A 26,245-nucleotide genomic window follows, 5' to 3' on the forward strand; every position below is an offset into this window, starting at 1 on the left:
CTTGGGAGTGATTTGAATGTGTATTCCTGCATGGCAGACGGGGGTTGAACTGGATGGCCCTTGTGGTCTGTTCCAACTCTATGATTCTATAATTCTAGTGGAACCATAGCGGCATAATAATATGGTATGAAAGGGCCCTCAGTCTTTGTAGAAAGAGCAATGGATTCAGGTTCCTTACCTACAGAAGCCACATTCTCATAATTGTCCATCATTACATAATTGTACAAAAGTTTCTGTTTCGTTGTCAACAGATTCCATTCATCCTCAGAGAAATATACTGCCACATCTGCAAAGGTCACCTGAAATAGAAAATAGCCCTCATCCAGAGAGTGATTAAGCAAAAGGGGAGGAAAGCACATGTTGCATCCCAAATATTATTTCATCACTTCAGAATTCAGTCCAGGAAATAAACTTTAAATTCTGTTAGCAACCAAAAAGCTACTGCCTTTGAGATCCAGTTTGTTTCGAATCATTTCAATATAATATACACTATAACAAACAATATAATTTAGGCCATGGCTGGGATACAGTTCTGGGGAGCACTCTGGACTTCAGGGCCACTGGGCCCACCCTCAGTTTAGATCCAGAGGTGGTCTCCCATATCCCCAACATTTCACAGACAGGAAAAGCAAGGCACATGTGGACAAGCAACACCAGAAGGTGGTGAGGATGGCCAAAGTTGTTTAGGAGGAAGATCACACAAGCTAGGAAGGGCACAACAGTTTGCTTTTGCCACAGCCTCCTGGCAAGGGAAGACCCTGGCAACTTATCTCCTCTCCTGTCCCCCTTTTTGAGTTGATGGGGTGCAAACTCCTTGGAAGTCATTTTGCAGCAACCCGAAACAGCTGAGAAGAAGGGGGAAAGTGGGAGGAGGGGAGAGAAACTGGGGCATTTTTAAAATCCCCTGAAAAAGTGGGGTGACATAGGATTAACCAGGACTTTCTCTGCCAAACTGGGACAATATGTTCTCCACTTGCTTTCATCAGCTGGCCCAGCAGTGACACAAATGAAACTAATAGTCAGGATGGCAACTCACCAAAGAGTTGTACTTCGACAGCCTCATTCTCTTGGAGCCCAACTTTCTCCGCCTGGCCTCTGTGTTGGCCATTAGGTGGGCAAGGGGGAGGTTGTCCTGGTGGTCTCTTCCAGTAAAATATGGCCCAAAGCTGTGTACAAGGAGACCAAGATGAAGTTCCTGAGAAAAGAGACTAGGGTTAGGCTTGGTTTGGCAAGAAATCCTGCACCACTCAAAGACAAAGAGAACAGCATGCTGCTGGTGAGATACGCAGGTGACATATGCCTTTGATCCAATGCAGAGGTGGGTGTCTCTTTCATCCCTCTGCACCAAACAGCCCAATGGACCTAGCATAGATTCACTGCAACTCCCCTACACAACAGATACTCCATGTTAAAACATTTTTGACGTTGCTATGTTGCACAGCATGTGAGGCAACACGTTACTGTATGGCGCCAGATTCTGCACCTTGACTGTAGTCAGTAGCTTGTGAGGTGAAGAAACACCTGTCGCTTTCACAATGAGCGAAGAGACACTGTAATCTTCTCTCAGATGAGGCTTTTATTCCTATAAGAAGTTCCACTGTGTACAACACTATATACATCGACACCCTCCACCATCCACACCAGTAACAACCCACTCTGAGGCACACACTGTCTGACTCTTCCTCAGTGACAGTTGAGAATGACAGTTGACAGTTGCATCAACATTCCAATGATGCACTGTTTAAATGCTGACACATCTAACTGCCACTAGAGCTGTCAATGACTTCCACAAGAGCTCCACCTAGTGGCCACATGCATGTCATTTCCTCAGACCTGTTCTCCATGGTCCTGACACTCCATGCCTTGTGAGAGTGGAGGGGGGTCAGGGGATGGGGAATTGGAGAGGACCCTGGCTATGTCCCTGTAGCTAGATGTGAAATGAGCGCATCATCTGCTGAAACCTCCTGACCTCCCCAGTGGCCCTCAGAGGAGAATGCCTTCCTTTGGCTTCTGGCTAGAGAAACACAGCTGGATGCTTCTCCAATGCCTCACACCCAAGACTCTCATCAGGCATGGAAGGACCATGGAGCATGGCTTCCACAATTCCCATGTTTCATTTTGTATTCCTTCTAATTTCACATCTATTTTAAACCTCTCCCTCATTTGACGATAAAGATACCAGTGACAATCTAGGCCAGATTCTTTAGGTTCTTCTTGTGTTTTGATCTCTAGTTTTTCTTGCGATTCTTTCAGTACATCCTTGTATCTCAACCATTTAGTTTTCTGGATACTTTTCCTCCCAAAAAGAGCCTCATGCGGCAAACACCATAAAGGTATTTTTGGACATATTCTACACTTGTTTTTCCCCCAGATCTTCAATACAGCTTTTGTTACGAAATGATTTGTGCTTTCTTTATGAACTTTCTCTTTACCGTAAATTAGGTATCCATGCCACCCAAATCTTAAATGTTCACCCTCCAGACATAACAATTATTCATTTTCTAACAAAACCCATTCTCTAATCCAAACTAAACAACAAGCAGCATGATAAAGTTTTGAGTTTGGTAAACCCAGCCCTCCTCTACTTTTGTCATCACAAAGTATTTTTGTTTTTATCCTTGGTCTTTTTTTATTCCAAATAAATTTTGAAATTTCCTTTTGCCATAGATTCAATGGGTTTTCATTCTGGATGATGGGTATCGCTTGGAACAGAAACAGTATTTCAGGAAGGAAACTCATTTGGATCAGTGATATTTTTCCTAATAGCAATAAGTGTAATTTCCCCCATTTTTCTAGGTCTTTTCTGATTTCCTTCCATGTGTCTCATAGTTATTCTGAAATGGATCTGAGTTTTTATTTGTTAAATTTATTCCTAGATATTTAACTTTCTTTCCCATTTTAAATCCACTAATTTCTTCCAGGATTTGTTCTTCCTTTTCCCCATATTTTTTTATTAATGTTGTTTTGTCTCTGTTTCCTTTTAGTCCTGAATCATATTCCAGTTCCACTATTACATCCATCAATTGTCTTGTGCTCTTTTCTGGGTTCTCCAGGGAATACAAATGTCGTCTGAGAAGACTCTCATTTTAAACTCAGTTGTTTTTAATTTTTATTCCATTGATCTTATTTTCTAATCTTATCCTATTATTCAGTGCTTCAAGGGTCAGAATGAACAAAAGGGGTGATAGTGGGAAAGCTTGCCTTGTACCTTTAGAAACCTTAAATTCCTCTGTTTTTTATAGTTAACTATTAGTTTGGCTCTTTGATCTTTATACATTGCCTTTATCCATCTTAAATAAGAAGGTCCTATTTCCATTTTTCAAGTGTTGCAAATAACATATCCTGTCCTATGTTATCGAAGGCCTTTTCTAAATCGACAAAGATAAGGGCAAGGTTTTATTTGTTGTGCCTTTCAAAATATTCAATTATATTTAAGATGTTTCGTATGTTATCACTGAGTTTTCTGTGAGGGAGAAATCCCGATTGGTCCTTATGAATCCAGTCTTTAAGAGCCTTTTTGAGTCTATTGGCCAAAATCATAGGAAACAATTTATAATCCATATTTAATAAGGAAATTAGCCTATAGCTCTTTACCTTTATCTTCTTTTAACAGCAAAGTTATATTAGCTTGTTTCCATGTTTCAGGATAATGGTTTTCTTTGATGGCATTTATCGTTAATTTGAGTGGTGTTAACAATCGATCCTCAAATACTTTATAATAACTGGCGGTAAAGCCATCAGTCCATGTGTTTTCCCTTTTAAAACTTTTTATTACTTGTATGATTTCTGCTGTTATGATTGGTCCATTTAATATATTTCTTTGTTGGTCTGAAAGACGTTTTAAATAAGCTTTTCCCAAAAACTCCTCTATTTTGGCTCTAAAAGTTTGACATCCTTTATACAATTTAGCATAGAATTCTTGGAAGGTCTTCTTAATTTTATTTTGGCCAGATGTTAATGTCTAATCTTTTTCTATTTACGTAATGATGTTTCATTCTTTTTACTTCGTTATTTTATTTGTAAGCCATCTTCCTGGTCGTTTGAATGTTGAAAATACCTTTGTTTTAGATATCTAAGTTTATTCCATATTTTCATTGCTTTTTAGGATTATGAGGGAAGATTACATCCTGGATTATGCTCATTTTGGGAATGTGAAGACATATGTAAATTCATTTTATAAACCCATTGAAACTAATATCTCACTAAGCTCTAGTAAACACCACATACACACACAGTCCCCACACAAAGGACCCATTGGCGCACTGTGTGTCTGGGGTCTGGAAATCTCACTTCCACCTTCTGGGAAGACAATGCTGACAGAGACTGAATTTGGGGCTTTATTCCTGCAAAGCATGGGCTCAGTCTCTCAGCTGCAACCCTTCCACACAATCCTGAACTGAAGCATTTAAACAAAGGTCCTCTTTCAGCTCCAGGAATAAAGGCCTACTTTCAGTACAAAGACCCTGATTCCAGCAGCCCCAGAAAGGCCTCTTCTGCAGTCCTTTATGGCCGGAGCGTACCTGGGTCAGAGGCCGTCTCCTCAGCCGTAGAGAAGGGTTGCTCTGAGTGCGAAGGAGGAAGAGGTCCACAGGGCTGAGGGAGGGAAGGCAATGGGGAAAGGTCAGTGCCAATGGCCATGGAGGGCAGAAGGTGACAATGCCTAGGAAACTCCTCTGAGTCCCAGCCATTCTAGGAATGAGTGGCAGGAGTGAGTCCAGGGGGCTGAGGGGGTCTCCTTTCCCAAAGGGGGAGGCAAGGACCAGTGGGACCCTCCCCAGCTAGGGCCCAAAGGGAGGGTCTCTTTCCCCACCTCGCTCTCCCAGCCCCCAAAGCCCAGTCTCCCCACAGGCCCTGAGTCCCCTGTCTCCCTTCCTCAGACCCCCACAGCCCTGCCTTCCTGCCTTCCTTCCTTCCTTCGCTCCAAAATGGAAGGCAAGAGGCACAAATGGACACACTTCCTTCCTTTTGGCCCAAGGAGCCTGGCCTCCTTCTGACTCTGGAACCTCAGGAGAGAAAGAGGAGCCTCTCAGTTCAACTGAGGCTTCAGAGAAGGTTCCGGAACATTATTCCCCAGAGTCACAAGCAGCACAAAATAGCCACCAGAATGCAAAATGGCCGCCTCTGCCTCAGTGCTTTGCAGTTGGCAGTTTGACGCCTTCAGGGAACCCAAAATGGAGGATGAAAGGGCCCCAAAGAAGGAAGGGTTTCTGAACCTAAACAACACCTAACCATTTTCCTGATGCTATTGAAAGGAGGAACCTGATCCCCTCCTTAATTACAATCAATAGTGAAAGATATTAATATTAATATCAAGAGTGCCCATCGTCCACAACCCAGCTCCGGTCTTGACCACGCAGGGAGGCCAGTCCAGCGGCAGATGGCCCTCCATCTGGCCTCCTTTCCTTCTGCATCCCTCCTCTTTTCCCCAGCATCAGCCCTTTCCCAAGAAGGCAACATCCGCACTATAGAAATAAGGCACTTTGACACAGCTTTAACCGCTCAGTGCTATGGAATCCTGGGCTTTTACCATTGGGACACTTAGCCATCTCTGCCAGAGAGCTCTGGTGTCACAACAAACTACAAATCCCAGGATTCCATAGGATGGATCCAAGAGAGTTAAAGCACTTTCGAACTAGATTATTTCTGTAGTGCAAATACAGCCTCTCGGTTGTAAAAGGATAGAAGCACCCAAGTCAAATTTTTATCCTGTAAAAAATGGTTTTGCTTTTTTAAAATATAAGCAGTTTGATTTTCTTTCTTATCCTTATTCTTCTTATTGTTGTTTGTTTGTATGTTTGTATTATCATTCTTGGTAATATGAGATGGTCTGGTCTGGCACCTTCCTTCTTGTCTGAAAATCTATTAATAAGGAAACTGGGGAGACTTTTAAAACCTCCCAAAGGAGCTACTTTTGGCCTTTTTTGGGGGATAAGCCTCCTCTTAGAAGCCAAAGCCCAGTGTTTGTGAAGAATAAGAATAAGGCTTGCATTAAAACTCTCCTCCCCATTTCTGATCCCTTTTAAAACCCATGTTCCCCAGAAAGAGCAGAGCTGTGTAATAAGAAAACCCTCTCAGAAAAGACACACAAAAGACACACAAAGAGACACACTTCCTTCCTTTTGGCCCAAGGAGCCTGGCCTCCTTCTCTCTCTGGAGCCTCAGGAGAAAAAGAGAGGCCTCTGTTCAACTGAGGCCTTAGAGAAGGTTCTGGAACAATATTCCCCACAATCACAAGCAGCACAAAATGGCCTCCAGAACACAAAATGGCTGCCAAAACACAAAATGGCTGCCTCTTCCTCAGCACTTGGCAGTTGTCAGTTTGAGACCTTTAGGGGAGAGAGAGAGACTGAGGGAAGAGAGGAAGGAGGCCCTGGAGGGAGGGGGTCTTGGGAGATAGAGAGCCTTCCTGAGATATTCGGGGTTTGCTTCCTAACAAAGGGGTTTCTGGCCTCATAAAGGATTTGGGGGAAACTGGATCTGAAAGGCAGTAGTAGCCTTTTCTCTTGCTTTAACTGCCTTGGCTCAGTGCTAGGGAATTCTGGGAAATGTAGTTTTGTGAAACATTCAGCCTTCTCTGTCAGAGAGCTCTGGTGCCACAATAAACTCCAGTTCCCAGGATTCCCTAGCACTGGGCCAGGGAAGTTAAAGCGCTCTCAGACTGGACTATTGCTGCCGTGTGTTTTGGACCTTTCTTGGCCGCAAACTGTCCATAGCCTGCAATGCATCTCCTAATTCTGTTGGCTGTCCCTCCCTCCCAACACTTTCTCATTTCCCCCCAAAACCAGAGCAAAGCGGCAGATGGAAAGAGGTTTTAAAGCAGCATTTAAATCTGCAATATTTGATTTTAAAAGACTAAATGTCCCAAATGCTATTTTCAGTTTTGTAGCTATTATTACAGAAAGACGTAGAGTGCAAACTCCTCAAGTACCTTTATTTTCTGGAGTGAGATGGGCTTTTCCACCTGACTCACTTTGATGATCTCCGGTGGTCCAAGCAGCCAAACTGCGGCCCTGAAATAATAACAATAACAATAACAATAATAATAGTTTCATACCCCTCTCTTCAAACAAAAGGCTATCAGAGTGGCTTACAAATTGTTAATGAGACATTTAGACATTATGGCTCTTAGCCCAGCAGACCCTGAAATTCCTTAAATCACGCTGCCATCATCCAGTGAATTATAAAAGGGTTTCCCTTAGCCTACACTGGGACCAGTTAAGGAACCTTATTTCTACTTCTTTACTGATCTTCCCAAGCATCAAGCGAGCCAAAACACGTGTAAAAGGAGTGTGAGTAGTAGATACTCCAAGGAGGTATTTAATATAAATTACAAATTATAACTGAAATATAAGTCATACAAATTATTAAGAATCTTGGAGGTACAATATTTGTAAGTACTGTATATAATATTCAATTCATACAAGCTATTAAACAAATAAATGAACCTAAGCGTCCAATTCTGAGACTAACTTCCAAGATCCGCTCTTTAACTCTCTCTCTCTGTCTCCAACCGACACAATTCCCCCAACTGTCTCTTGGTCTCTCAGGCCTTATATCTCCTTCTCACGGAAGCTTCCAGAAGAACCTTCATCTTGCTCTCTGATTGGTCAAGAGAGCCTTCCGTAGCAGTGATGTCATTCTGTATTTGCATAAACCTCCCTTTTCTGCCTGAAGAAGACCTCCATTGACTGGAGCCCAGTCATTACACTTTCCCAAGGCAAGCCTTGCACCTATTTCCCAATGTTGCTCTGCCTTCCAGTTGTTTCCAGGTCTTATGGTGACCTTATGGGAGTCTCTGAAGGGGTTTTCTTGGCAGGTTCCTTCAGAGTGGGTTTCCCATGGCCATCCTCTGAGGCTGAGAGAGTGTGATTTGCCCAAGGCTTCAGTCCTTTTGGAAGCCTTTTTGTTTTATCTTCTGGAAGGCAGCTGAAGTGTTGCTTCTTGCTCTGAAGAAGGAGAGGAACCTTATGGCATCCAAAAGGCTAACATTCCCTGGAGCTATGTCTGATAATATGAATATATAGGATTGCAATACCTGTTCATTTATTAAAAGGTTTTTAGTGCACCCCATATCATAGAATCTCATAGCTCTGTCCCTTAATAGCAGTTAACCAAATTAAACAGTATATAAAACAAAAACATGAAACAAGCTGGACAAGGAAACTGTTACATGGATCTGTAATTGGTTGACTGGCTGAACCCAAAGGGTGCTCAGCAATGGCTCCTTTTCATCCAGGAGAGAAGTGACCAGTGGGGTGTCCAGTGGGGTTCTGTCTTGGGCCCAGTGCTATTCAACATCTTTATCAATGACCTGGATGACAGAATTGGGGGCATACTTATCAAATTTGCAGATGAAACCAAATTAGGAGGAGTAGCTAATACCCCAGAAGACAGGATCAAAATTCAAATTGACCTGAATAGACTAGAAAGCTGGGCCAAAGCAAACAAAATGAAATTCGACATGGAGAATTGTAACGGATACATTAAGGGTGGAAAAATGAAATGCACAGATATAGGATGGGAGACACCTGGATGAATGAAACTATGTGTGAACGGGATCTAGAAGTCTAAGTAGACCACAAGTTGAACATGAGTCAACAGTGTGATGCAGCAGCTAACGAGGCAAATGCAATTTTAGGCTGCATCAATAGAAGTATAGTGTCCAGATGAAGGGAAGTAATAGTCCTCCTCTATTCTACTCTGGTCAGGCCCCACCTGGAATATTGTGTCCAGCTCTGGGCCCCACAATTCAAAAAGGATGTTGAGAAACTGGAGTGTGTCCAAAGGAGGGCGACTAAAATGGTGATCTGGAAACCATATCCTATGAGGAACGCCTTAGGGAACTGTGGATGTTTAGCCTGGAGAAGTGAAGGTTAAGAGGTGATATGACAGCCCTGTTTAAATATTTGAAGGGATGCCATATTGTGCAGGGAGCAAGCTTGTTTTCTGCTGCTCCAGAGAACAAGAACAACAACGACAAGAATAAAGATTAGACAGAAAAACTAACTGCTTACATTTTAAAAAATCAAAACCATTTTAACAGGATAAAAATTCAACTTGGGTGCTTCTATCCTTTTACAATCAACTCAGGCTGTATCTGCACTGCAGAAATAATCCAGTTCGAAACTGCTTTAACTCTCCTGGCTCCATCCTGTGGAATCCTGGGATTTGTAGTTTGTTGTGACACCAGAGCTCTCTGGCAGAGATGGCTAAGTGTCCCAATGGTAAAAGCCCAGGATTCCATAGCACTGAGCGGTTAAAGCAGTGTCAGTGCCTTATTTCTATAGTGCGGATGTTGCCTTCTTGGGAAAGGGGCTGATGCTGGGGAAAAGAGGAGGAATGCAGAAGGAAGGGAGGACGGACGGACGGACAGACCTGAGCTGGGTTGTGGGCGATGGGCACTCTTGATATCAATATTAATATCTTTCACTATTGATTGTAATTAAGGAGGGGATCAGTTCCTCCTTTCAATAGCATCAGGAAAATGGTTAGGTGTTGTTAAGGCTTGGAAGTCCTGTTTGGGAACTTTTTGTGTTCTCACAGCCATCGGATGCCATCAGGAAAACCTTTCTTTAGGATCAGAAATCCTGTTTGGCGTCCCTTCCAACTTTGGGGCCCTTTCATCCTCCATTTTGAGTTTTCTCAAGGTCTCAAACTGGCAAGCGCTGAGGCAGAGGCAGCCATTTTGTGTTCCAACGGCCATTTTGTGCTGCTTGTGACTGTTGGGAATAATGTTCCGGAACCTTTTCTGAGTTGAACCAAGAGGCTCTTCTTTCTCTCCCTGAGGCTCCAGAGAGAGAAGGAGGCCAGGCTCCTTGGGCCAAAAGGAAGGAAGTGTGTCCCTTTGTACCTCTGGCCCTCCATTTTGGGGCAAAGGAAGGGAGGGAGGGAGAGAGGGAGGGAGGGAGGGAGGAAGGGGCCGGTGGGGGTCTGAGGAAGGGGAGGCAGGGACTCAGGGCCAGTGGGGAGGCTGGGCTTTGGGGGCTGGGAGAGAGAGGTGGGGAGAGAGACCCTCCCTTTGGGCCATAGCTGGGGAGGGTCCCACCGGTCCTTGCCTCCACCTTTGGGAAAGGAGACCCCCCTCAGCCCCCTGGACTCACTCCTGCCACTCATTCCTAGAATGGCTGGGACTCAGAGGGGTTTCCTAGGCATTGTCACCTTCTGCCCTCCATGGCCATTGGCACTGACCTTTCCCCATTGCCTTCCCTCCCTCAGCCCTGTGGACCTCCTCCTCCTTCGCACTCAGAGCAACCCTTCTCTACGGCTGAGGAGACGGCCTCTGACCCAGGGAAGCTCCAGCTGTAAAGGGCTGCAGAAGAGGCCTTTCTGGGGCTGCAGGAATCAGGGTCTTTGTATTGAAGGTAGGCCTTTATTCCTGGAGCTCAAAGAGGACCTTTGTTTAAATGTTTCAGTCCAGGATTGTGTGGAAGGGTTGCAGCTGAGAGAGTGACCCCATGCTTTGCAGGCATAAAGCCCCAAATTCGCTCTCTAACAGCATTTTCTTCCCAGAAGGTGGAAGGGAGATTTATATACATCTTCACTTACCCCAAATGAGCATAATCCAGGGTGCAATATTCAAGTCATAAACCTATACATTTATAGACATTTGTTATATCATGTGCAACATATTCAGCAGTGTGCATCTTTTTAAAAAATATTCAAGGAAAAATGAAGAAATTGTGATTTTAACAATAGATCCATTCAGAAACAATGCACACAAATGTACATGCCTCAATTTCTATGTGGCTTCAGCAAGAAGAGGGAGGAGGTTCATACTTCATGCTCCTGCTATGACTGACATCGGAAACGCAGCAGTTATGCTTAGAAAAATAGTCTCATCTGCAAAAATAAAGTAATTATTTTGACCAGTGTTTAAATGGGGAGGGGGCCATGATGAGGGGAGGGCATGGATTAGATATGTAAAGTAATTCATGTCTCATCCAGCCCAAGAGCTACAGGTTCTACACCTGGGACATAGAGCAGGTCCTCCCCCTCATCCTCTGTGTGAAAGAGAAGTCAAATTCTCATCAGTGAGGATAACATAGCATGAAAAATTTGCATTCCTGCATTCAAAAATCTGAGGAGTCCTGAATCCTGTTGGTTATCCCTAGAGAGTAGACCCACTGAACCCATAAGTGACTGGTGAGTCAACTTATAGGAGCCCTGGTGGCGCAGTGGTTAAATGCCTGTACTGCAGCCATTCACTCGAAACCACAAGGTTGCGAGTTCAAGACCAGCAAAGGGCCCAAGCTCGACTCAGGCTTGCATCCTTCTGAGGTCGCTAAAATGAGTACCCAGACTGTTGGGGGCAAATTAGCTTACTTGCTAATTAGCTTACTTGCTGTTCACCGCTATGATCTTTGGAATAGCGGTATATAAATAAAACACATTATTATTATTATTTATAGATAAATCCCACTGATTCAGTGATTCTACTCTGATCAGGACTAGGCACAAGATAGAGGCTAGGATTTAGGTCTGCATGTGGCTGGAACAGGATATTCCCAAGACAAGATGGACAGGCAACAATGTGGAAAATGGGCACTCTCCACATGGGCAAAGACACTATCAGAATTGTGACTTCTCTGCATGCAGAAGGCTGCCATGGGAATTGGGTACTCCCTTTCCATCAGCTCAATCCTCTGGTGCCCCCTGATCCTGGGAGAAGGGCTGGATCCCATGGAAGGGGAGCAACCTGAGAAGAGAGAGCTCCTTTCCTGCCCTTCCTGACCAGGGGCCTCCCTGGGGAAGGGCCATTTTTAGACGCATTCCACGCAGAGCAACACTGGAGCATAGAGAGTTCTGCTGGTTTGGCCACTGGGAGAATGAGGAACCACCAGGCCAGACAGCCTGACCCAGCAAAACCCTCTATGCTCCAGTGTTGCTCCGAGTGGAATCAGACTACAACTGGCCATTCAGTGACCCAGGTCCTACCATACAGTTGTGGAAGCCATCCCGCATACCCATTCCATGCCTGGTGAGAGTGTTGGTGTGAGGTATTAGAGAAGCATCCAGTTGTGTTTTTGTAGTCAGAAGCAAAATGAAGAAATCTTCCTCTGAGCGCCACTGGGGACCTCTGCAGGTTTCAGCAGATAATGCACTCATTTCACATCCAGCTATGAGGACATAGTCAGGACCCTTTGCAATTCCCCATCCCCTGATCCCCAGCTACTCTCACAAGGCATGGAGTAACTGTTGTGTAGAGGAGCTGCAGTGAGTCTGTGCTAGGTCCAGGGGGTTTTGTTTGGTGCAGAGGGAGGAAGGGGATGCTCACCTCTACATCGGCCCAAAGGAGGCATATGTTACCTGCGTATGTCATCAGCAGGATGCTGTTCTCTGTGTCTTTGAGTGCTGCAGGGTTTCTTGCTAAACCAAGCCTTACCCTGGTCTTTTTTCTCAGGAACTTCATCGCGATCCCCTTGTACACAGCGTTGGGACATTGTTTGCTGGAAGTGACCAAAGTGCAGGGCCACCAGGATCCCCCTGCCCACCTGATGGCCAACACAAAGGCCAAGCAGACGGAGCTGGGCTCCAACAGAAAGAGGCTGCCGAGGTTTAACAGCTCTTTGGTAAGTTGCCATCCTGACTGTTATTTTCATCTGTGTCTGGGCTGGATCATGAAAGCAAGCGGAGACGATACTGTCCCAGTTTGGCAGAGAGAGTCCTGGTTAATCCTCTGTCTCCTCATTTTTTCAGGGGCTTAGGAAATGTCCTATTTCACTCTACTCCTCCCATTTCCTCCTTTCTCCTCAGGTCCATTCAGTTGCTGCAAAATGTGTTCCAAGTTCAAAAGATGTGTACATCCCATCAATTCAAAAGAGGGGAGAGGGCAGAGGGGAGGAGAGAAGGGGGCAGGGTCTTGCCCTTGCCAGGAGTCTGAGCCAAAAGCAAAATGCCTTACCCTTTCTCGCTTGTGTGATCTTTATCATTAACAACTTTGGCCATCTTGACCCACTTATGGTGTTGCTTGTCCACATGTGTGTTGCTTTCCCAATCTGTGAAATGCTGGATGATATGGAAGAATATCTCTGGACTTAAATTGAGTGTGAGCCCAGTGGCCCTCAAGCCCAGAGTACTCCCCAGAACTGTTTTTTAAAAATGAAATTTGCCTCTGAAATTAGGTGAAATATGGCTAAATGAAAACTAATATACATGTTGGAATAGCCAGTATGTTAATCAATCAATAATATTCCAGAAATGGCCAAAAATATATTGTTTATCATATTGTATATTATATTGAAAGGATTCAAGACAAACTGGATGTCAAAGGCTGTAGCTTTTTGCTGTCTTGCAGAATTTAAAGTTTATTTCCTGGACTGAATTCTGAAGTGTTGAAATAATATTTGCAATGCACCATGTGCTTTCCTCCCCTTTTGTTTAGTCACTCTCTGGATCAGGGCTATTTTCTATTGCAGGTGACCTTTGCGGATGTGGCTGTATATTTCACTGAGGAGGAATGGAAACTGTTAACGAAGAAACAGAGACTGATGTACAGTTATGTGATGATGGAGAATTATGGAAATGTAGCCTCTGTGGGTCAGGAACCTGAATCCATTTCACTTCCTTTGAAGACGGAGGGCCCTTTCATAATTCACTGTCAGAGTGCTATGATTCCACTTTAGAATTATAAAATCAAAGAGTTGAAATAGACCACAAGGACCATCCGGTTCAATCTTCTGCCATGCAGGAATAGACATTCAAAGCACCCCCAAGAGATGGCCATCCAGCCTCTGTTTAAAGACCTCCAAAGAAAGGGACTCCACCAAACTCTGAGGGAGTATATTCCACTTTTGAAGAGCTCTTACTATCAGGAAGTTCCTCCTAAAGCTTAAGTGGAATCTCTTGTCCCTGTGGCTTGCATCCATTGTTCCATGTCCATTAATTTGAAATTAATAATAATAATAATAATAATAATAATAATAATAATAATAACCATAATGCGATGCCACCATGCTCTGATGGAGTATATTCCACTGTTGAATAGCTCTTATTGTCAGGAAGTTCCTCCTAATATTTTGGTGGAACCTTTTTTCCTGTGGCTTGTGTGATCGAGTTTGGATTTATATAAATTTTGGGTACCAAGCGATCAAAAATCATGACCCCTGACTGACCCCATCACAGCCGCCATTATCCCAAAAGCGAGCTGACCACGTAGCCAGACAAGCCTAGCAGGCCATGGCTAAAGCAGAAAGGTAGATTTAAACCTTTAAAACCAGTTCTGGGAGTTGCCATTGTCGCAGGCAACCTGAATGAGGACAAAGGAAGTTTGCCTCACCTATTGATGGTATTAAATACCCAGCCATCTACATAGTAGTCTTCTCCCAAAGAAGTGGCAGACCCTTTTGTGTATCCATTGTTTAACTTTAGTCTTAGTCAATAGATAGCCATGAAGACCTTTGTTCTGCAGGTAGCTATAGCCTGAGGATACGTTTCGCAGTATACATAAGATCCAGATTCCAGCCCTCCTTTGGGCTTTCTGAGCTACACTTCCAAACCTCAACTCTGTCGAGCAATCGCTCCAGAGCTCTCTTGGGCACGGTGCCCTGCTGAAATCACTTGGGCAAGCCAAAGCCCACTGTCTCTTTCGGGCCTCTTGTTAGCTTAGCCCGCTGGAACTTAGCTCCTAGCCATCGCGGTTGCCGCTTGCTTTCTGTTCCCTGCTGCCGTGTTCACTTACCAACATCCCTCACATCTGTCGCTTGGAGAAGACTCCTAAGGTAAATATTTCAACGGTGCCTCTATCCTTTCTCCTTTACCCCCAACTCTTCCCCTCCCTTGCTTTAGCATTGAATGTGCGTGTGCGTGTGTGATCCCTTTTTGGTCGTGTGGCTTTAATAAATGTTTATATTTTATTTGCAACTCATTGACATTGCAGTCTCTGTTTCTTGGGGTTGGACTATATGACCTCTGGTATACACATAGGGACCCAATCTGCTGCATGCATTGTTAGGACACGCCTCTTGTAAATTTGAGCTAATTAAATTCCCCTGATTCGATCCTTCCTAACACTTGCGTCCATTGTTCTCTGTCCTTTGTTCTAGAGCAGCAGAAAGCAAGCTTGCTGCATACTCAGTATCTCTTCAAATACTTGAACAGGGCTGTCATATCCACTCTTAACCTTCTCTTCTCCAAGCTAAACGTACCCAGCTCCCTAAGTCATTCCTCAAAGAGCATGGTTTCCAGACCATTCACCATTTTGGTTTCCCTCCTCTGGACATGCTCCAGCTTCTCAACATCTGTTTGAATTGTGGTGCCCAGAACTGGACACAGGATTATTGCAAGTGAGCCCTGACCAAAACAGAATAGAGTGGCACTATTACTTCCCTTGATCTTGACACTATACTCCTATTGATACAGCCTAGGATCACATTGGCCTTTTTAGCTGTTGCATCACACTGTTGACACATATTCAACTTGTGCTCTACTACCATTCCTAGTTCCCTTTCACATGTAATTTAATTGCCATAACAACTTCCTGTGGAATCTTGGAATTTCTAGTTTTAGTGAGGCACTATTGTTCTCCACTTTGTAAGGATTCTCAGTATCCAATCCTAAACTGCCTATTCTGGAATTTTGTGGGAAGGAGCCATGGAGATGAATGCTTTTTGCCCCTAAATGGTCCTCAGCCCATTCCTGAGCAAGTTTCCTGGCTTTTGTGGCCCCTCTTCCAGCCTTTTGGGGCTCTGGAGAGGCTTCATGGGAAAAAGGCCTCCCTTGGCCCTGCAATGGATCAGAGAGGGCCCAACAGTGGCAAAATGGCCTCCACTTCCACAAAGGGATGCTGTGGGATATTGAGGGGCAAAACATTATACCATATTTTTAGGCAACACAATTTGGGGTTTCCCCTTAGATCCCCTGGGGTCCAATGTGACCACCCCACTTCCCAACAGTACTTCATCCCTGTCTTAGAGATGCCTTAAGGTTGTTTTAAGGCTCATCTCTCACACTTGACCCTCACTAATATCAGAAACCAGGTCCCAGACTCCTTGTTCTGCCTTTCCTAATGCATTAGTTGTATAATGATTGTCTTGCCTTTCTCAAGAAATGAGCCTCAAAGTGTCCTTTTTGTGCATCACACTCTGTGGGTGTGTGTCTGTGATAGAGAGATGGAGGCAATGTGAAAAACAGAAAGGCAGGGAAGAGATGCTGAAGGTCAAATGGTAAAGCAGTGCAGATGGGCAAGAGGCAGGGTTGGAGAGCGGAGGGAGAAAAGGAAGGGGATCAGGCCTCTGGGATCCAGGAGGGGAAGGCAGGAGCAAAGCCAGGATCGCCTAGCTTGAAAAACACACAAAGCATCACAAGAAGTAATTTGTATTGTAGCAATAAGGGTAAACATCAATCCATAAAATGAAATCCTAAACCTGGCAGGTAAAAATTGTCCCAAATAACTTTGAGAAATATAGACTTAAAATAGTCGCTTTGGCACGGTTGCTTAGAAAGTTGTATCCTAATCGAGTATCTCCCAAGCTGAGTTATATAACATTTCAAGCAGAATACAAGCTGCACATGGCGTGTTTATAGTGTTTATAGTGGCAACCCACTCATTAACTTCAAACTTCTAAAATGATTCATATAAAACAGAACAGTCAAATGGATATAGTGCAGAAAACACCGTATACAATCCTATTAATTCCAAAATGGAAGTTGTATAAAATTGTAATAGCCTGACTCTGGGTCATAATTATTTCAAGATATTTCATGGGTGTTTCTACATCTGTTAAAAAAAAAATAATCGCAGATGCACAATATCTGGCAACTTTAACAGTTACCTGCTCCTAATAATACAATTATTTGCAAGCTCTCCTCTCTGACTTCCATCTACTTCACCATCCCTTGTACACACAACTCTAATCCACACCAATCCACATGTGAGCTGTATACTGTATTGGTTGTGAGTCATCTCCTGGTGCCACACAGCATGAAGGGACCTCTGCAGTTAGCTTTCATCATGCCTTGGTCTCTGACTCAGGACTTTATGGCAGTCTCATGGGATATAATGCCACTTGCCAATCAAACTATTTCTCCACATGTTTAATAGAATATTTTTGCAACATTCCTTTTTCTGACTATCTGCTTCCAGTGATTCCCTTAAGTCCCCCTCCAATCTCTTCTTTGTTAACGCCTATAAATAAGGATACAATTGTTCCATGGATTTAGGGGCATAAGTAGTACGGTCATCCTTGGGTTACTAACAGAAACTCTCTTAATTTAATCTCTAATAAGGAGGGGTTAATGAGGGCTAAATCATGGGTAACAGCCTCCTCTCTTAACACTGATTTTCAGTCTTATCTGTCACTGTGCTTCTTTACAGAAAAATATTTGAGTCATGAGAGAATCCACACAAGAAAGAAGTCACATAAATGCCAGCATTGTGGGAGACATTTTGCTTACAAGTCAATCCTTGTCATGCATCGAAGGGTCCATACAGGAGAGAAGCCATACAAATGCCAGCTTTGTGGGAAATGTTTTTATATGAAGTCAGTCCTAGTGACACATCAGAGAGTCCACACAGGAGAGAAGCCATACAAATGCCAGCATTGTGGGAAATGTTTTTCTATGAAGTCACACCTAGTGATACATCAAAGAGTCCACACTGGAGAGAAGCCATACAAATGCCAGCATTGTGGGAAATGTCTTTCTAAGAAGTCAGACCTAGTGACACATCAGAGAGTCCACACAGGAGAGAAGCCATACAAATGCCAGCATTGTGGGAAATGTTTTTCTATGAAGTCACACCTAGTGATACATCAAAGAGTCCACACTGGAGAGAAGCCATACAAATGCCAGCATTGTGGGAAATGTTTTTCTCAGAAGTCAGTCCTAGTGACACATCAGAGAGTCCACACAGGAGAGAAGCCATACAAATGCCAGCATTGTGAGAAATATTTTACTTCAAAGTCACACCAAGTGAGACATCAAAGAGTCCACACAGGAGAGAAGCCATACAAATGCCAGCATTGTGGGAAATGTTTTTCTATGAAGTCAGTCCTAGTGACACATTAGAGAGTCCACACAGGAGAGAAGCCATACAAATGCCAGCATTGTGAGAAATATTTTACTTCAAAGTCACACCAAGTGAGACATCAAAGAGTCCACACAGGAGAGAAGCCATACAAATGCCAGCATTGTGGGAAATGTTTTTCTATGAAGTCAGTCCTAGTGACACATCAGAGAGTCCACACAGGAGAGAAGCCATACAAATGCCAGCATTGTGGGAAATGTTTTTCTATGAAGTCAGTCCTAGTGACACATCAGAGAGTCCACACAGGAGAGAAGCCATACAAATGCCAGCATTGTGGGAAATGTTTTTCTATGAAGTCAGTCCTAGTGACACATCAGAGAGTCCACACAGGAGAGAAGCCATACAAATGCCAGCATTGTGGGAAATGTTTTTCTATGAAGTCACACCTAGTGGTACATCAAAGAGTCCACACTGGAGAGAAGCCATACAAATGCCAGCATTGTGAGAAATGTTTTACTTCGAAGTCAAACCTAGTGACACATCAGAAAGTCCACACAGGAGAGAAGCCATACAAATGCCAGCATTGTGAGAAATGTTTTACTTCGAAGTCAAACCTAGTGACACATCAGAGAGTCCACACAGGAGAGAAGCCATACAAATGCCAGCATTGTGGGAAATGTTTTTCTCAGAAGTCAGACCTAGTGACACATCAGAGAGTCCACACTGGAGAGAAGCCATAAAAATGCCAGCAGTGAACTAACATTATTTTTGTCAATAAGGAATACAAAAAATATATTTGCAGTCCTGCTGTGCTAAGAAAAGGCCCTTGTGATTTTGTTTTTCTGTCCATATGTCTGTTTATGTTTTAAAATTGTATTTTGTTAGATTTAGGTTTTAATTGCTAATAGGATAGATAATTGTTTCGGGTTGTAACTTTGGCTGGGGATTGTGGTTCGTGGTATAAGTTAGCTAAATGGGGGGCTGGGATTTGTTGCAGTTGGTTAGAATAGTTTTGGGAATGACAGCGTTTGGAATTTGTGGGATGTTGGCTGAAGAAAGTGGAGGCTGATATTAACAGGAAGGTGGCTAGTTTCTGGGAATGGCAAAGGGGGGCTTGTTACCTGTGGGGCATAGACTGTGGGAATTGAAGGTGGGGGCTAGGTTTTAAGAGGGTGGAGTTTTAGGTTTGGGGTTTTTAATGTATTGTTTGGATTGGAGTGGGCAGTTCTGACGTAAACGCCGAATTTCTGACTATGTGTTCTCAATAAAATTCTTTGTTGTTTCAACAGACTGGACTCATTGGTGTACAGAAGTTCTGCATTTGCCCAAAATTTACCCTTTCTTCTCTCCTCAGCCATCATCTCCATTCCCAGCTATAAGAACAGCAGAGGCAAACACACATACAGTGGTGCCTCGGGTTACGAAATTAATTCGTTCCGCCATTCCTTTCGTAACCCGAAAATTTTGTAACCCGAAAAGGCTTTCCGTTAGCACTGGAAAGCCTATAGCTGCACTTTGCATTTGAATTTCACGCCGAAATGAATTTCGTAACCCGAAAAATATTTCGTAACCCGGAACAGTTTTTTCCAATCCAACTTTTTCGTATCCCGGAAATTTCGTAACGCGATCATTTCGTATCCCGAGGCACTACTGTACATTTATGTGTGTGTGTGTGTGTGTGTGTGTGTGTGTGTGTATACATAGACTTTATTTCCAATGCAGAGCCTTCCTTTCTTGCCTTTCCTGGGCTCCATTGTGGCCTCTTCGAAGTGTCCTCAAAATAGGGAAGGAAGGGGAGGTTGCTGAACCCCCGGCACACTCATTCCCTTCCCTCAAAGGCCGCCAATGGAATAAACAGCAGGAGCAGTAAAGCCCTGGTGATCCCTGCGCATGATCAGAAGGGGTCTTCAGATATATGTGCGCATGCACAGTCTCAGCCCTAAAGCCATTGCTGCCCTCACACTCTGTTCTGAGGGAAGGAAGGATGGAAATGGGGGGAAACCATTCTTTGTTCAGAGGAATGGCTGGAATGTCTTCGGGGGGGGGGGCCCTTGGGGATTATAAGAAGAAGGAATCCCCTCTTCTCCCCCCAACCAAAACGCAGGGGGCCTGCCAGGTCTCCTCTCCCTCTTTCCTTCCCTGCCCCTCCTCGGGGGATTCCTTGGGGCCCTGGTACTTGGGGTTATCATGAGAAGAGAGGGAAGGGGGACCATTGGAGACAGGCATGACCATGGAGGGGGGTCCAAAGATAAAAAGGGCTTTGAGAAGCCCCCTCCATCCTGGAAAGTGGGGCAGAGGAGAGGCCCTCCCTTCTGATGCCTCATTTGGAGAAGATTTTTGTGCCAAATAAAGAGCACCACACAGCATAGGCTTCAATAGCATTGGAAACAACATTATTCGGGGGGGGGGGGGGGGAGTTTTCTCTGGGGTCTTGGGGGGAGGAGGGGGGAATCTGGGACCTGACTCAGGCACTCCCCCCCCCAGAACCCATTATTAGAGGCTTCCACAGCTCACTGTGATGCTTTAAATGACCATTTTGCAAATAAAATCTCTCAGATAAGAGCCAACTTGGATGCTGACATTATTGCTGATGCTATAGGTGAGGTGTCCAGTGACTCTGTGAATGGGATCATCCTGGATCAATTTAAATCTGTGAGTACTGAAGACATGGACAAGCTCCTTGAAAGTGTGAAGAAGACAACTTGCCCTCTCAACCCTTGCCCTTCATGGCCAGTCATCCAAGGAGGAGATGCACTTAGGACTCACCTGAGATATATCATAGATGCATCTCTGAGGGAGGGCTATTTTCCATCTTCCATAAATGAAGCGGTGGTACAGCCGCTTCTGAAAAAGCCCTCCCTAAATCCCTTGGACATGAACAAATACAGACCGGTCTCCCATCTTCCATTTCTAAACAAGGTGATTGAGAAAGCTGTTGCTCTTCAACTCCACGTGGTCTTGGATGAAACAGATTATCTAGACCCATTTCAAATTGGCTTCAGGATGGGATACGGAGTCAAGACTGTTATGGTCGCCTTAGTAGATTATCTCCGCTTGAGTATGGACAGGGGAAGTGCAACCCTGCTGGTGCTTTTGGATCTCTCAGGGTCCTTTGATACCATCAACCATGGCATCTTTCTTGAACGTCTGAAGGAATTGGGGACGAGGAGGCAATGCATTGCAGTGGTTCTGGTCCTATCTCTTGGGCAGATTCTAGATGGAGATTCTTGGGGATAGTTGGTGCTCTAAGAGGGAGCTTAAATCTGATGTTCCTTAGGACACCATCCTCTCCCCAATGCTGTTTAACATAAACATGAAGCTGCTGGGAGAGATCATCTGGAGACATGGCATGGGGTGTTATCAGTATGCTGAGGAATCCCAGATATATCTCTCCATGTCCCGGACTTCAGCGTCAACTAAGAAAGGCATCTCCCCTCTGAATGAATGTCTTGAAGAAGTAATGGGCTGGATGAGAAAAAAACAGAATGAAGCTGAATCCAGATAAGACAGAGCTGCGTAATGCTGGAGATCCTAATCCAGGTATGGAGGTTTGAGACGTGTGATCCACCTGTATAAGGTGTCACACTTTCCCTAAAGGACTATGTTAGTAGTTTGGGGGATGCTCCTGGATCCATCACTCCAGATGTCAGCTCAGATACATGTGACGGCGAGGAGTGCCTATTATCTCCTTCAGTTGATATGCTAACTGCACCCAGTCCTGGAAGCTGAAGACCTAAACACTATAGTTCTGATCTGAATTTTATTTCATTATATTTATCAATTATTTCTATTAACTGATTTTCTGAATATATATCTGCTCACCTTTTTCCTCAAATAATTTTTCAAAATATGTAGTGAAAGTATTTTTAATTTTCCCTTGTTCCGTTATGATTGTGTTATTTTGTTTAATTTTAGTTATCATTTTCTTTTCTCTCTCATTCTTTAATCTATTAGCCATCCGTCGGCTTATTTTATTAGCATTCTCAAATTGATTTTGCTTTGATCTTCTTAAATTTATAGCTATTTCCTCTGTCATTTTTTCTCTAATTGTTCTTTCAATAGTTTTATTTCATTCATTATTTTTTGTCCCCTTTTGTTTGTTGTAGTTTTTGTTCTCTAATTTTAAATCCATTCCTATTTTTTTCCTCTTTCTGCTTTTCTCGTTTTTTAATTTCCATTGTTCTTTGTATAAATAGTCCCCTTACAAATGCCTTACTAGTATCCCATACAACCTTCATTTTTACCTCCTTTCCACTGTTTCCTTTAAAAAACATCTTTAACTCTCTCTTTACCTTATTTACAAATTCTTCGTCATCTAGGATATCCTCTTTCATTCTCCATCCTATATTTTTGTCCCAATTTATGTTTAATTCCAGCTCTATCATATTATGATCCGACATCGTCCTTGGCCAAATTTCCATTATTTTTCACTTTAGTAACCAGTTGCTTCGTCACGAAAAACATATCCAACCTTGAGAAGGATTTATGTGCATCTGAATAGAAGGTATACCCTCCTTTGTTCCCATTACAATGTGACCAAACATCTAACAAATTAAATTCCTCTTTTAAAACAAAAAACCTCTTGGTAATTTTCCTTGTCTTTTCTTAATTACTTTTTTCTGGGATTTCCTGTCCCAAATTGGATTTAGAACTCCATTGAAATCTCCTGTCAAGATTAATTTGTCATTATCAACTTCTCTCATAACCTCCGCCAAATTTCTATAATAGGTTTCCTTCTTCTCTAATGGCCCATAAACATTAATCAGTACATATTTAACATTATCTATCAAAATCTCCACACACAAGAATCTACTGTCTTTATCTTTCTTCTTTATATCTCCATCTTTTATTTTTGTTTCCTGTAAACACAATAAATCAAAATTATTCTTCCCTAGATACTGCATTACATGCTTTCTCTTTCTCTCTTGGCTTATTCCTTTTACATTCCACGAAACTATTTTAAGCCCCATTTTCCTTTTAGAGAGGTTCTTATGTCTTTTATGTAGACTTTCCTATCTCTCCTGAGTAACCCTCTTCTGAGCTTTTGTTTCCCAAATTGTCAGTATTTACCTCCTTAATCCCTAGATTATCTCTCCTTCCTTGCCCTTTTCTCTGGGTCTTTTCTTCTCTTTGTCCATTTACACTTTCTCCTTCCTTCTTGTCCCTTTCTTTATTTCTTTCTTCTTGCTCTCTGTTATCTCTGCTTAATCTCTCATAAAAGGCTTTTGCTTGTTCTATTGCACTTATCCTATATCTCCTCTGATGGTAATGAAAGATCACTCCTTCTATCTTATCCCATCTGTACAGTATCTCATTCTTACTGCAAAAGAATATTGTTAGGAATTTATATTCCTGTCTCTTTCTAATTATTTGCAATGGTAAATCCTTATAAATTTCCACTATTCTATCTTCCACAATCAATTTTTTCTCATATTTACAATATTTGCTCTCTCATCCTTGAGCTTGTAAAACATACCGTAATGTCTCTGTCCAATTTCCTTTCCTTTGCTATCTTTGAGCTAAGTCTAAATATCTTATCAATCTGTGCCTCCATCAAATCCTCCTCAATATCCACATATTTTGCCAGCATAGGTATAATTTTGTCATATATTTGTTTGTCTTGTTCTTTACTTTCCCTAATTTTAATTGCCCTTTCCCTATATCTGACCTCCTGCAGAAGATTACTCTGTTGGTCCCGTAATTGAGCCTTTTCCAATTCTTGTTTTTTTTCAAGACTTTCCGTTCTTTCTAATACTTCCTCCACCTCCACTTTCACTCCTGATATCTCTTTAGCTGTCTATTCCCCCCCCAATCCATCTATCTCTTTCTGCATATCCTCCCTTATCTCATTCCTGTTATCCTTCAATTCATCTCATATCTCCTTCTTAATTTTTTTTAAATTCCCTTAGTTCTTGTAAAATTATAGCAGAGATGTCCGCTTGCCCCAATGATCCTCTTCTCGCCGTCATACTTCTAGTTTGCATTCACCTATGTTTTACCTATTACCTTTTCTCCTATTTTCCTTACTCACTTTAGAGGATTACAGTCCCTAATTTACTATTCATGCAAAACCAATATCCGTACTAAAGTATCCATATATCAAATACCAATATGGGAATCAGATAATTATAGTCCTTATTGCTTTACATGTTTTCCCCTTAATATGTGGGTGCCTTGAGTCTGATTCTCTCTTCCATCACTGTCTAGTCTTTTAATTCCACCTTCTTTCCAGCTGTTTACAGTGAGGTCTGGTTGTTATCTTTACGCTGTTATTTCTCTCTCTTAATTTACTCAGCCTGTACTCCCAGCTGTCCATAATGAGCTCCAGCTGTGTTCCTTTCGCTGTTTTATCTCACTTTTGAATTGCTGTCTTCCCAGCTGTCTGCAGTCAACTCCCAATATTTCCAGTTTCTTTCGTTGTCCAACAATTACACTCTCCAAATTAATGTTTAAAGTTTGTTTTATCAAGATATCGAATGTCCAGTCCAGTGTCCAGTATCCAATCTTATTCAAATCCTTCTGTTAATTCAAATGCACTAAAGAAAACCCCTTTTGTAAACACAAACATTCAGGTATTCCAAACATTCAGGATCTGTTATTAACTTTCTACATCAATTTCTTACAACTCAATACTTAGTGACTTTCAGCTTAGATACAACAAATAGTCTGTAAAGGAGTAGCAGGCACTTACCACAGAAAAATAAGTTCAGAAGCTTACTCCTCTTTTTTACCTCCGTGTTTATCAGTAATTTACAACAGAGTCCAGCTTTCCTCAGTCCAAGGTTTTCTTTTCCCACATTCTTCCTGGTAAGGAGCTACTGCTCAGAGATTCAATTATAACACAGAGAGTTATCAAAATCTTCTTCCTTCTTCAATGTATAAAGTAAAGTTTGCCACGTTGCATCAGAGAATCCACACAGGAGCAAAGCCCTACAAATGCCAGCATTGTGTGAAAAGTTATGCCTACAAATCAGTCCTTGTCATGCATCAGAGAATCCACACAGGAGAGAAGCCATACAAATGCCAGCATTGTGGGAAATGTTTTTCATTGAAGTCATACCTAGTGATACATCAGAGAGGCCACACAGGAGAGAATACATACACATGCCAGCATTGTGGGAAATGTTTTTCTTCAAAGTCAAACTTAGTGAGACATCAGAGAGTCCACACTGGAGAGATGCCACACATATCCCAGAAGTGAAATGACATTATTTTTCTCAAGAATGAATACAAAGAATATATTTTCAGTCCGCTGGTGATAAGAAAAGGCCCTTGTGATTTTGTGTGTTAGGTTTGTCTGTCGATATGTATGTTTAAGTTTTAAAGCTATATTTTGTTAAGTTTTGGTTTTAATTGCTATTAGTATATTTCTTTGCTTTAGTTTATAAATTTGGCTGGGGATTATGGGTTATGGAATAGGTTAGCTAGATAGAGGGGTGGGATTTCTTGCAGCTGGCTAGAATAGTTAAGGGAATGATAGCTTTTGGAATTTGTGGGATGTTGGATGAAGAAAGTTGGTAGTCGGTATTAACATAAAGAGGGCTAGTTTCTGGGCATGGCAAAGGGGGCTTTTTTACCTATGAGGCGTAGACTGTGGGAATTGGAGGTGGGGGCTAGGTTTGTAAGAGGTTAGAGTTTTTGGTTTTAGGGATTTAATGTATTCTTTGGCTTGGGGAGGGCAGCTCTGGTTTAAAAGCTGAATTTCTCACTATGTGTTCTTAATAAAGTTTTTTGCTGTTTCAACACACTGGACTCACTGATGGACAGAAGTTGTGAATTTGCACAAAACTGACACTTTCTTCTCTCCTCAGTCCTCAGCTCCATTCCCAGCCATAAGAACAGAGGCAAACAGACAAACACACACACAAACACACACTCACACTCAGAGAAACAGAGCTATATGTACAAAGCAGAGCCTTCCTAGCCTTTCTCTCCTGAGCCCAGCTCCGCTGGTTGGGCTCCATTCTGGAAGGAAGGACGGAAGGAAGGAAGGGCGTACTCCTTCCCTTCTTCCAAAGGCCGAGAGTGGAATAAGCAGCAGCAGCAAGGGCCATGCAATCCCTGCGCATACTCAGGAGGGGCCTATGGCTGCTAATGTGCATGCAGAGTTTCAGCATCTGAAGCCATTGCTGCCCTCACAGCCTGCTCTGAGAGAGGGAAGTGGAGGAGAGCCCTTGTTCGTTTGAAGGATTGGCTGGAGGGTCTTCTGGGGAGGGGTCTGGGGAGTTGTAAGAAGGAATGAAACCCCGATTTCCCCCCAAAGAAAGGCAGGGGAACTGCCAG

The 26,245-nt window shown here is 43.0% G+C and overlaps 1 protein-coding gene across 1 annotated transcript; it reads left to right on the plus strand.

Annotated features, from left to right (window-relative positions):
• Window positions 1-1,310: 1,310 nt before the first annotated feature.
• Window positions 1,311-19,248, plus strand: LOC149290444 (uncharacterized). Its single transcript, XM_089489334.1, has 4 exons — window positions 1,311-1,318; window positions 12,401-12,569; window positions 13,416-13,536; window positions 17,312-19,248. The coding sequence occupies exons 1-4, from the start codon at window positions 1,311-1,313 to the stop codon at window positions 18,001-18,003; spliced, it is 990 nt and encodes a 329-aa protein (XP_089345460.1). The 3' UTR covers window positions 18,004-19,248.
• Window positions 19,249-26,245: the final 6,997 nt, after the last annotated feature.

This window comes from Sceloporus occidentalis, unplaced genomic scaffold (assembly GCF_023333645.1).
Source record: "Sceloporus occidentalis isolate IW3139 unplaced genomic scaffold, rSceOcc1.0.p SCAF_39, whole genome shotgun sequence".
In the NCBI taxonomy this organism is placed as follows: Eukaryota; Metazoa; Chordata; class Lepidosauria; order Squamata; family Phrynosomatidae; genus Sceloporus; species Sceloporus occidentalis.